At 35.9% G+C, this 12,651-nt stretch overlaps 1 protein-coding gene across 2 annotated transcripts; it reads left to right on the forward strand.

Annotated features, from left to right (window-relative positions):
• Positions 1-5,969: 5,969 nt before the first annotated feature.
• On the forward strand, positions 5,970-12,285 carry chp2 (calcineurin-like EF-hand protein 2). Of its 2 annotated transcripts, none has more exons than XM_027175271.2 (7): positions 5,970-6,178; positions 7,559-7,631; positions 7,710-7,790; positions 8,590-8,714; positions 8,828-8,889; positions 10,109-10,231; positions 10,826-11,092. In XM_027175271.2, the coding sequence occupies exons 1-7, from the start codon at positions 6,112-6,114 to the stop codon at positions 10,835-10,837; spliced, it is 543 nt and encodes a 180-aa protein (XP_027031072.1). In that variant the 5' UTR covers positions 5,970-6,111; the 3' UTR covers positions 10,838-11,092. The 2 variants fall into 2 exon arrangements, with proteins under 2 accessions (XP_027031072.1, XP_027031071.1); XM_027175270.2 differs by lacking the exon at positions 10,826-11,092 and adding an exon at positions 11,225-12,285 and having other exon boundaries at positions 5,972-6,178.
• Positions 12,286-12,651: the final 366 nt, after the last annotated feature.

Here is a 12,651-nt window from a genome sequence, read left to right on the forward strand (position 1 = left end):
TTTTTGAACAATGTGGCAGAGTTTGTGGGATTTTTTTCTGCATCACCTGGATCATAGACTGGAAACTCCTGTCAAACAAAAGATATTGTTTCCCGTAAAAGGTGTGGTAATAAGAGTGTATGATAAGAAGTTTAGAAAGAAATTAAAAGTGGTTTGTTGTTGACAATGTTTCTTTCTATTTCGCGATGTATAGATGTTTAATCCTTATACACGTTTAAATGTCCTACATTGTGTTCATCTTACTGAGATGAACTATGGAGACTATGGAGCGGTTGCATGGACTTGTTTACATGTAAACTTGTTTCTATTTAATACTCTTTCTAATCTTTGCAACAACAAGAGCCTCAAAAGAGTTTGTGGTAAAGCTGAAACAATGGTCTCTGTTCATGCTATAATTTCTATCACATTTTTGGAATACGCATGTTTATCCAGATGAGGTCTGGATGTAAGTGCAGTTAAGCTTTGCTCAAATTTTATGTCTTTAAAAACTGATTCTATTAGTTCAGTTTTCTGGGACCATTTTGACTGAATGAACAAAAAACAATTAAAGAGAATATAAAGAGGAAATAATATATTTTTTAGTTAGTTTATGCAAAGTTACACAGGACAGCACCAGGTCATTTATTTATGTCTTTTGACATAATATATATCATTTTTGAATGATATATATTTTGTACCTGAGTTTATCTTTATTTAAATTCAGCAGATGGAAAAAAGAAAGATCCAGTTTGATTCAGCTCTTTCCTGATCAGACCGCTGTGTGGCCACAGGCAGCACGACCCTTTGACTGTCCGCCACAGGAGCCTTCTGTGGTGACGTGAAGCAGCAAGGATGGTGTTTCGGCAATTTGTACAATTAGAGATTAATCCCTGTCGTCTCACTAATGAGACGTCCATCCTTCATTCAGATGCTCTGTAATTAAGAGCTGTTTTTTTTCCCTTAGAAACTTTTTCCTCCCCTCCATCTGTCGACATGGCTTCACGCTGTGCACATTGTTCACGTTTTCACCTTTGTTACATGAGTCAAATTCATTTCACTGGGCTTAATGTGGTTTCTCTACAACACAAGAGCCCATTCCAATAATTCCTTGGGGTTTGTATTATAGTCATTTTAACTCATATTTAAACATATGATTTTAATTCACCACTTTGATTTGATTTGATTTTAGTGATTGACCATCCCGCAGGGTTGTTTGACCGGTTTGCATGAATGTAACTGAATTTATGACCCCCAGACCATATCCACTCCCTGGAGTACTGTAGGTTTACATTATACCTGCTCTCTGTTTTTTTTTTTAAAGAACATGTATTTGAATCATCAAAAGCTTCAATGTTTAACTTGCTGGGAAGATCTGCTATGCTGTAAACTTCCCCTCTCCCAGTCAGTGTTATTGTAAATATTGGGTGATAAACCTGTAGTAGTTGTGATCAAACTTGGAAATATCCCCATAACAAAGCTCAGCAAAATCTCTACAGTCACGTGAATGCTTGATTACTTCATTACTACTAAAATATTCAAGCACAATAAGGGGTGTTCCTTCTATGTTAGCAAGAGACAAAACAGCAAGCTTTTGCTGTTAATGAGTCATAATTATTTCACACAGTCATAACAAACACTCTGGTTTGTGGTTTTGGGTTGAGATCTGATCTATATTTGTGGCCATGATTATAGATACTTAATTAAATCTTGAGGCTGGATTGCTAAGAGGCCACAGTCTGGGTGGCCAAGACAGCTCTTATTTGGCTGCTGGCTACAGATTGGTACATGAGGTCTGGGTTTGTGCCAGTGCGTGCTGTGTGCAGTCTTTCCAGTCTCCCTAATGATGGATTGAGGAGACAAAGGGATTGACATCCCACAGAGAAGATTATGCTCAACATGCCACAGAGGTCCTGGGCACAATTGAGGGACTATCTGTGACCTGCAAGGGGAACTTTGGGCAATTGTGATAGACAAGATTGCTAGGAAATTTTAGGGAATTTACTGTGGATCTCCATTGATTGTCACCAGTGTATACAACCAAAAACATCACATGTTTGGTGGAATGGTAATGTAGTAAATACATTAGAGTTTCTACCTCACAGCTCCAGAGTCCCTGGTTCAGTCCTGATCACTGATTACTGTCTGTTGTACAAAGCCATGTGATGTTGTTTTGTTGGGTATTGGGTAAAGACACTGATGTGTTGATGGAGATACTGTATTCAAATTTGCAGTAGTGATTTCCCTAGCATTCAGTAAGTATTCAGCGACATACACTGTTGTCAAAACTAACAACATATTTAAGATGCTTGAAATCATAGTCATCATATTTGTCACAGTGCTTGGAATACCCCAAGCAAACTCAAGTTGTGCACTGATACTTTAGGTCAGGTTTCTGAAGTTGGGCTTTGTATGAGGATATTCGTCACAACACTCAATCATCTGCAGCTGAAAGGTAAAACTTTGAAAGAAAAGCTCAATCCTTCACTTTTGTTCTACATCCTAAGCTGGTCACAAACATACTCATGTCTCTATTAACTCATGTCCTGTATTAAAGCTGTGACAGAAAATTTTAATGAACTAGAAACAATGAATGCACACGTGCAATAAAAACAACACTGGAAATTTCTTAATTTTCTCCCCTGTAGTAAAGGAATTAAGTCCTGATTACATCTTTTGGACTATTAAATACGTAAGTGTACATTCTGCGTATTGCTGTTGATTACTTTCATTTCTGTCATTCCTTTTAGGCCACAGTTTACAGGAATCTTGGACAAAGAAAGAGCATAGGAATGCAAGCTGATTCGTGGTATTTCCTTTCATTCATGAGCTGATTGTCACACAGGGATTGGGGAACCTGAAGTTTACTTTCATCATTTTCAATGAGATGGCCATGTGTTTTGTTATGAAGTCCGAAACTGAATTTAGTCCAAAACTGAATTCTGGCTTCATACTGATACTGTAAACAAGGCCAGTATTTACGATGTCAGAATACTCGATGAACAGCTGTACCAAAAAACACAGACATTCAAACAGAGACGCTTACAGACCCACATCTACACACAAGTTGTTACCCCAAATTGTTGTGATAGTGTATTTTTATGCATTTTAATACTTTATATATATATATATATATATATATATATATATATATATAGATAGATAGATAGATAGATAGATAGATAGATAGATAGATAGATAGATAGATAGATAGATAGAAATATATAAAGACATGCTTTTACACAGAGACACTTTTTTCTTATTAGCCACTGGGGATGTCAGTCCTATTACTGTCACCCACACAATTATTAAGTATCAATCAAATGTGTTTTCCCAGAAACAGTTATTACCACATGAGAAACAAACAAAAAAGAAGTATCTACTACTCCAGGTTCTATCCTATGTCACTCCTCCAAGTCTTATGTCACCCCTGGGCATTAATGTGTGTGTGTGTGTGTGTGTGTGTGTGTGTGTGTGTGTGTGTGTGTGTGTGTGTGTGTGTGTGTGTGTGTGTGTGTGTGGTGCCCTGAAATCGATGTAGTCCATAAAGGTATATATTATATGAATTATAGGGCATAATCCACTTATAGAGTTATCAAGTCATAGAGAATGTAACACAAAGGACATAAATAGCAAATAAACAAATAAACTTAATTTTGGAATGATGCATATTCAAGGATAAAACATTAAACAGTAAATAAGTTTAGAAATTAGATGGATTGTTGCTGTGTTCTCAGAGAGTCCTCCATGCAGCTGAATACCCCACAGTCCTCGTATTTTTCAGTACCTGGAATCTGTGCTATGCCTGTTTTATAGGCATATTAAAAGCCATAACAAGAAACACAACTCCTTTAACCCCTTATTTAAGCAAACAATTTATCTATCAGCAAAAAAACAAACAAAACATATCTATTGACTAAAATAGGATGGAATTTTACAGAACAAACCTTTACTGCAGACCTGGAAATGTAACACTATCTGTAATATCTCTGAGAACAGCGTGGCTGCCAAGTGGAATGTTGTAAAGTCTAACTGTCTGTCTTCACTGTGGTGTGGGCGTGAAATGAAATGTTCTAATGGTCTTGGCCCTCAGTTGGACCTCTAAAATCAGGCACTGTCCAGTACATTATACATACTGTAGCTGTCAGAGTTATTCAACACAGTAGATAAAGTCAGCAATACACCACAACTAACATTTAAAAAAGTAACTCAAGCTTGCATTAGCCATCCATCAACTTTGTGTACCATTGTATCCAACACATAGTAACAGGGAACCAGGACAGGGTGCCAGCCCATTGTAGGCTATAATCACTTACACACACTTCAGACAATGTAGAGATGGCAATCAGCCGACAACATGTGTTTGTACTATGTGAGGATAACAGAAGACTGGAGAAATCCATTTAAGCACTGGAAGAACATGAATTCCACACATAAAGTGCAGAGGCAGGAATCAAATCCCAAACCCAAAGGTTTGAGGCAAACACATTAACCACTAAGCCATTATGCCTCCACATCCTGTATTAATTTAAGATTGTTGTTTGTATATAAAAGACCAAATAAGGCAAATAATTAATACCTGTATTAATCAATATTTATAACTACCTGTAATGACCAATATTTTTAACATATTTTTTTATCATTGAGTAAAAGCCCATAATGAAAAAGATTATTTAAATGTATGTGTTCCACAAGTATTAAAAAACAATGTCATGTATTGAAAAACTCAGATGCATGTATTTAGCATAAATAAACATCAATAAATGTTAATCAATGCATGTCTTAACTTACTGTATTACTTTCTAACATTACTTACAGTTTATTATTGATGACATTTAGTAATGAAAACGATTGCATAGTAGCCTCAGAATCCATTCACATGGTCAAATTTCAACATGTTCTACTACACAACATTTAGTTGTGAAAACTACAGACTTTGCCTAACTGACTTATCTATCCTTATCTGTCTGAATTTTCAAACTGTACATGTCTGTTTTTATTGGAAAGAATCCAGAAACCAAAGAACATTAAACTACTCAAAAAACAAACCACAAGGCAACAATTATCCTAATTATTATAACACTTCCAATAAGTATACACTCATTAAAATATATTCTTATACATACACTATCATTGGGTATTGCATAATTTACATCCACAAAAGTTGGAAGTTGGAAGTATTATTAGTAGTAATTGTGGTAGTAATTGTAATTATGTTAAAAATAACTAATTATGACAGACTTATTTTGAGCATACAATTTTTTTTTGGCAAAGATATTGTTAAAAATGGTATTTAATAATTTCTAAACCAGGTGGTGTAAATAGTTGGGCATTTTTTCATTTAAAATAAACAATATAATTGTATAAATCAAGCAATAAAATGTGAAGACTTGCAGAAAAAGAAATGAACGGAAGGATTTACATTTACCAGACACCCTTATACAGAGTGATTTACATTTATTTATTTTTTTCAATTTATACAACTGAGGGTTAAAAGCCTTGCAGTATCAGATTGGTGGACCTGGGATTCGAACTCATGACCTACTGATGAACACCTCAGCTATTAAGCCACATCACAGAAGGACCTGCTGATCGTCTTGGTGCCGGATAACACAGCACACCTTCAGAGGTCTTGTGGACCCCATGATTCTGTGGGTCAGAGCTCTAGTAGCTGCACAACGGGGACCTGCACAATTTTCATCAGGTGGTTTTAATGTTGTGTAGAATGTAATGGCGCCATCCAGTGTTCAATAGGGTTCATTTCCATTCTATCACTGGCTATTGAAGTCTTCTTTTAAGGGTAGAAACATCGGCACTGCTAAATTTGTGTCGTCATCCAAAACAAGAGAGAAAATATGCCAGAAAATGTCTCGCACAGTTTTATCTGAACTCCAACACATCCGTTGTTTTGATAGGCGGCTAATTACAATGCGGATGGGCGTGACTACTGAGCAGGAATCGGTGCCTCTGATTGGCCACATCTCCCGTCAATCATTAAGCTAACACAAGCATGCTTGCGGTTCGGATGTAGTTTAGCGTCACGGTGGTCATGATTTAGGTCATGATTTAAACACTGTATCAGTTTTGTTATAATAAAACATTCAGTATCAAGTATTACATAGACAGGAGTATGAAATGGGGTCGACCAGCTCTGAACTAGCCAAAGTACCAAACGCGGAGGATTTAATGAGAGAAACTGGTTGTAAGTAGAGATTTTATTTGTTTTTGTTTACCTTTTTTTGGTTTGTTTGTTTATAATAATATAGGGTAATATTTCCAGCCTATATGCCAAAAGAAATAGCGTCTTTTCTTACATTTTCTTGCAACTAAAGACGATTTTTTTATTATTATTATTAAAGCTTGTTTGTGATAAAGGTGCGTTTTGTTTTACACTAAAAAACGAGAAAGAGAAAGTTGGTACAGAAATGAGAGTGGGACCTGATCAGGTGTAGCCTAGTGGTTAACATGCTGGACTTCCACTCAGGAGGTTGTGTGTTTGAGTCCCACGTCCAACCAGGCTGCCGATGCTGCATATTTTAAATTGCATATGTTAAAGTTGTGGAAGACTAGTGGTTAAGGTTTTGGACTATGAGTTCAAATCCAAGGGCCACTAATGTGCCACGGCTAGGCCCCTGAGCAAGGTACTTAATCCCTCAACTGCTCAGTTGTACAAAACGAGATAAAATTGTAAGTCGTTCTGGTTAATGATGTCTGCCGATTGGCATAAATGTAAAAAAAAATAATGTGTGTAAAATACCCTGAATCACACTTCAGACCACCACCGGGACATTAATAATTAATATCCAAAATAAGCCGTCACTCCCTGACCAGTTATTGTCTGAGTAGCGACACAGGCATGATGTGTTGTTGTTAGATTTAGCAGGATCACTGAGGGGTTTAAAATACCTTACTCTCTTTACTGGGTTGAGAAGAGTCCCTTAAAAAACAGGCTAGGTTTTCCAGCTCAGTATTTTAAAATCCTAGCACACTGTTATAGTAGAATTTGAGTGGCAGAGTATTTTCATACAACAGCGATTTGCCAACGATTACAATTTTTTATTTATTAATGAGAAACACATGCAACATGCTTTTTATGGAACCTCCATGAAACTTTAGACTTCAGGACAGAGGATGTTAGAAGGTGGAAAGGGATGGACGAGTGACTGTCTATAGCTAGATAACATTATAACATAATATATTGTAATGTGTTCTAACATATTTTAACATTATCTAACAAGAAGTAGACTCAATATCAATAAACTCAGAAAATAATAAACTTAATAAACTTAGTAAACTTAATATCAATGATTATATGCTGTTCTTTGTTAATCACTACAATTTTACTCTGTTATTAGAATTAGGTTTATGTGAATAAGATGTTATTACTGGACCAATAATGTGTTTGAACGTGCACATTAATATCAACATGGAATTTCTGTAGCTGTATTTGTCAGAGTCAATTTTTAATAAATCCCATTAAGTGTAGATACCGTCATGGTGTATGTAATAAAGTGGTGCCGGAGTGTACACTTGTTAAAAGACATCTGTCACCATTATAAATTGTGCTTTGCGTTTCTTGCAGTCACTGGTGCACACCTGGTTCGTCTGTATGACCGTTACCAATCTTTGGACAAAGACAGCAAGGGTCATCTTAGGTAAAGTGCTTCAGATTCATTTTTTTAATTAGTAGTTAGTTACTTGGCCAAAGTGACATGAACCTGCTTTTCTCAAAGTGTACAGGACTTTGAAGCCATAAAGGAGCTGGCCATGAATCCTATATGTGACAGAATAATAGGGGCCTTCTTTACTTCCGGGTAAGTGAATAATATCATGGCGTAATAAGCTTTGTTTCTGCAAATGATGTATCTTATTTGCTGTATAAGGAATAATTTAGATTTAGATTATTATGTAAAAGGTATTACAAGTTGTGGTATTAAACCCCAGTGGTGCATAAGTGTAGCTAATGTCCTAGAGATTAGAAGTTATTATTAAGGACACTTACATCTGTTCATCCAAACAGAGCAAAAGTGCTACTTTTGGCTTTCTTGCCTTTTCACTTGTGTTGGCTTCAGAAGTCAAACACTCGAACCAACCAAAAACCAACATAACACTGAATGCAAATAAGGCATTGAGCTTTTGATCAGAAGGTTGTGAGCTCGAATCTTAGGTTCACAAAGCTGCCACTTGGGCCTTAACCCTCAATTGCTCAGCTGTTTAAAAAGTGTTATAAAATGTAGGTTGCTGTGGATAAGTGTAGGGTGTCACTAGAATTGTGACATGAATAAACTACTAGCATGTGTGCTTCAAGCAGATTCTCCAATGATTTTGCTGTCATTCCAACTAAGTAACAAACTGTAGAACATGTGCACTACACAATGCATGGTCACAACCTAATAATTTATAGCTATAGGATTCTTGTTTTGTGACCTAGAAATATTAACTGACCCATTGTTGTTATTTCTTTATAACTACTTTCATCCCGTCTTTTGTACAGGAATCATTTCAAGAGACAAAAAAAGTGTTAGTTAAAAGGCAGATATTTAAAAAGGAAAAAAAAAGTACTTTTTTCCCCTAAAATGTCTGCGAATGGAACTAAATGATTGTCACGTTCAGACAGGAAACACTGGACTTCCCGTCATTTGTGAGGATCTTGGCGCATTTTCGGCCCGTCGATAAAAGCCGATCCAAAGAGCCCAACTTGCCTGACCCCGTTAACAGCAGAATCAACAAACTGAAGTGTACGTTTATGGTACTTTCTGGTAAAAGGAGAGACCTGCATGTTATCTGCTTCAAGATATTTTGTCCTGATTTATTTCATTTGAATTCTCATCTAAATTCGCTGCTTCTGTAGTTGCCTTTCAGTTGTATGATCAGGACAAGGATGGCAAGATTTCCAGAAATGAGCTCTTACAGGTCAGTGCACATGAGTATGCTGCACCTCATGTCTAAATGTTTTAGTTAAGTTGTATGCAAATGTTAGTGGCTTTGGAAGTGCTGGTTTTCTTCCTGCTCGCACACATTTATAAACACCAACCAATTCAGTTCGTTTCAGTTTATTTGCATAGCACTTTTAACAATTCACTATGTCTCAAAGCAGCTTTACAGAAGTATAGAAACAGAATAAAAAAATTTAAGTTCAAAATTAAGTTACCTTATATCTCAAACATCTATCCTTAATGAGCAAGCCAGAGGCGATGCTGGCAAGCAAGAACTCCCTGAGATGGTATGAGGAAGAAACCTTGAGAGGAACCAGACTCCGAAGCAAACCCATCTTCATTTGGGTGACACTGGACAGTAAATAATGTCAATGTAAATAATGTCCTTCCAACAACAGTTTAAGTGAACTAATGGGTCAGCGCAGTTTCCGAGTTAACCACAGATCCAACACTAATTCCTTCCTTCCGAAAACTTCAAATGATCGCTGATGAAGACCCGAACATAAAGCTCGCATGACCGTGGTTCAAAGAAGGCATGACAGTCTCTGGGGCCATACACAGCAATCCCATGAGTCACTGTCTGTCCATGCAGATCAATCCCCAGCAGAGTGCACACTGGGCGACGAGACTCCAACCAGGGGTAGAACATCAGGATTGATGAAGTAGGTCCGGAAGAAGAGGCGAACAGACTAAGAACTCAGCTATGTCAGCAATCACCTATATATTGCAAGGCACATGCAAAGCACAGCTGATTTGCATTTAGCGATGCCCACAAAACAAATAGTAATCTGAATTATTTAACAGCATAACAATCTCTGAAGAGGCCAATACCTGGAGCCAGATTAAATAAATAAATTATTAGGTGTACATCAAGTGAGGTGAAAGGTAAATGGTTTGACATGAAAACAGAGAGCGCCCTCTCCAATGATGTGTTGTAAAAGCACAGGGTAGGATGTAATGTGTTCACAGGCTCAGGAATAGGATTTTCATGAACACTGAATATCTTCTAAAAATGCTTGTTTGTCTGATTTACAAATATTCTGTTAGTATTCAGTTTGATAACTGAGACCTACTGTTAGCATAATTTTACTTCTGATGTATTTCTGTGCACTGTGTCTGAGGTTAATTATTAAACTTTATTAAAAATTAACTTTTTTTTTCACTCAATGTAAATAACAGCTGAAAATCATTGGCAGGTTCTTCGGGCCATGCTGGAGAGCCAAGTAACAGAAGAACAACTGGAGTGCATAGTAGACCGCACTATTCAAGAGGCAGACCTAGATAACGATGAAGCCATATCTTTTGAAGAGTTTCGGAAGGTAACATATTGCATAAATGATCTGTTTTTCTTTATGGTTACTGTCTAGACTTTAAAGCACAGTGACATTTCAGTTGTTGTTTTTATCATCCTCGTTTCACGCATCATGTTGGAAGTTCGTTCAGTGTTACTAGGAACCCATAAAGATTTTTACTTTGTGTGAACTAAAAAATGACAGACATGCTGTTACAGTAAAACAATTATACTTGTTTTACCACCATGAAGTAGATGATTTACAATAACAGGATGTCGAGAAACGTTTTATTCCTGTTACAGTTTATTTTGAAGATCATCCAAGAAACAAGCTAGTTCCTGTTATCACTTAAGGATCGAGCAGTTTAATCCACTATTACCTCTTATTTTTTAAAGACATAAAATTGCAGCTTGTGTGTTAATGAGAAACTTAAAAGCCTGCCAATCTGAGGACTTTCCTGTGTCAGAAGATCTAAAAGTATGGCATTTGGTACAACTGTTAAATAGCTCTGACACTGAAAACTCCTTCAATAAATGTTAAACATCTTATGTGTGTGTGTGTGTGTGTGTGTGTGTGTGTGTGTGTGTGTGTGTGTGTGTGTGTGTGTAAATTGTCATCCAGGTTTTGGTATAAGTTACTACACCAAGAAATGATAAAGATATTAGACTAAAAGCATTAAATAAATCTTGCAGCTACAGTAGAACTACTGTCAGAGTCATTATTACAGAAACTTATACTTTCTCCCCAGATAGAACAGAGCTATCAAGAGCACTGTGGTATAAACAGTTTCATTTCTGAGCATGTCTAAAATTGTTGTGGAGCTCAGAATATCTATCTATCTATCTATCTATCTATCTATCTATCTATCTATCTATCTATCTATCTATCTCTCTCTCTCTCTCTCTCTCTCTCTCTCTATATATATATATATATATATATATATATATATATATATATATATATATATATATACGTATATATATATTATATACACACCCATATATTGTTTCTTTGCTTTAGTCTTTAGAAAAGGTCGACATTGAGCACAAGATGAGTATCCGCTTCCTGCGCTGAAGCATCACAAGCTTTCAAGAAGCACAAAGAATGAAGTCTTCAAAGGTTTAGTTTGCTTTCACCATAAACATTTTTATCATCTTTACTGGAATGCTGTTCTTTTATGTGGCCTATTGTCAGAGCTGAGAAGATTATGTATAAATGAAAAGGTATTTGGTGAAATATGGATTTTAGTCCTATTTCAGTCAGTGTGATATTTGGTATAAGCCGTTTTGATGTCTGATGGTGTTTTTTTTATTTCTGGCTGGCTTTACTGTGACTATGCATGATTTTATACATTTGTTGAGAATGTTACTTTGTGCATATCACAGTTTCTGGGGTAAACGTAGTTCCTTTTCACAAAAATAAACATGGTGATAATAACAAGTATGGCAGTCTAGACCCCAGATGAACTGTGGAGAGAAAAAAAAACAATATGAGGATATCGAAATGCATAACTACGTATTTGTTAGCAAATTCCTGTTGCCCAGGCCCAAATATTTTAGCAATTAGCATGAGGTTTAGAAGACATAGCTTTTGTCAAGCTAAATCATTAATTGGTTAATTAACTTCAGGTCATTTTTCTCACAGTAATATACTATACAACTTCTTCTCAAATGCTTAACTGCTTCTTAGAAAGCATGTTTATGCCAAAGTGTATATACAGTAGATATAATTATTGATCCTAACGAGAGATCTCACTAACGGTATTTACCTTGTAAAGTGTGATTTTTTTTTTTTTTTTTTTTTTTTAAAAACTATTGCCACTACAAACATCGAACAGGGCTCAATGTTGTTAAATAGACATTTTTGTATGCAGTCTTCTCTATTCCAAGTGTGGGTGTAATAATTTTTATCTAATGCCTACCTCAATAATCCTACTGATTTAAAGAGCCTTTATGTAACCATGTGACAAAAAGCCTTCCATATAAACCACATTGCTTGTAAAAGCATGTTTGTGTATGCAAGTTTTGAATTTGTATTAACTGTTTTAAAAAAAATTATAATAAAAATGCATTTGTACTTCCCTTTTTTATTGTAGTGCATTTTGTCACCGAGTAAAAACCTGAAGAAATAAACACACAGTTTGCTCTGTAGCACAACGGGTTTGTTTAATGCAGAAGAAATGTTAATTGAGGAGAAGTTAAGCTAATATAATGTGTGTGTGTTTGTATGTACAGTATGAGTGTGTGTATGTGTGTGAGTGAATGTGTGAGAATGAAATGAAGGCATGGAAATGAATTCAATATAAAAATCCTGTAGGATTCTCGCATATTGACATTACCTTGCTGCACAATTAGTCTGATCTGTAATAATCATCTCAAGATAAGAAATGTTAAGATGCTGTCTCTGATTTCCTCCATGTGTAAACAATTGTGGACTTTAAAAGAATG

This window comes from Tachysurus fulvidraco, chromosome 11, assembly GCF_022655615.1.
Source record: "Tachysurus fulvidraco isolate hzauxx_2018 chromosome 11, HZAU_PFXX_2.0, whole genome shotgun sequence".
In the NCBI taxonomy this organism is placed as follows: domain Eukaryota; kingdom Metazoa; phylum Chordata; class Actinopteri; order Siluriformes; family Bagridae; genus Tachysurus; species Tachysurus fulvidraco.

Excerpts from the sequence above, each read along its gene's own strand:
- chp2 (XM_027175270.2), top strand. The coding sequence starts at position 6,112 with ATGGGGTCGACCAGCTCTGAACTAGCCAAAGTACCAAACGCGGAGGAT. Across the intron at positions 7,632-7,709 it reads GACAGCAAGGGTCATCTTAG|TGTACAGGACTTTGAAGCCA; the intron begins GTAAAGTGCTTC and ends CTTTTCTCAAAG. Across the intron at positions 10,232-11,224 it reads CTTTTGAAGAGTTTCGGAAG|TCTTTAGAAAAGGTCGACAT; the intron begins GTAACATATTGC and ends TCTTTGCTTTAG.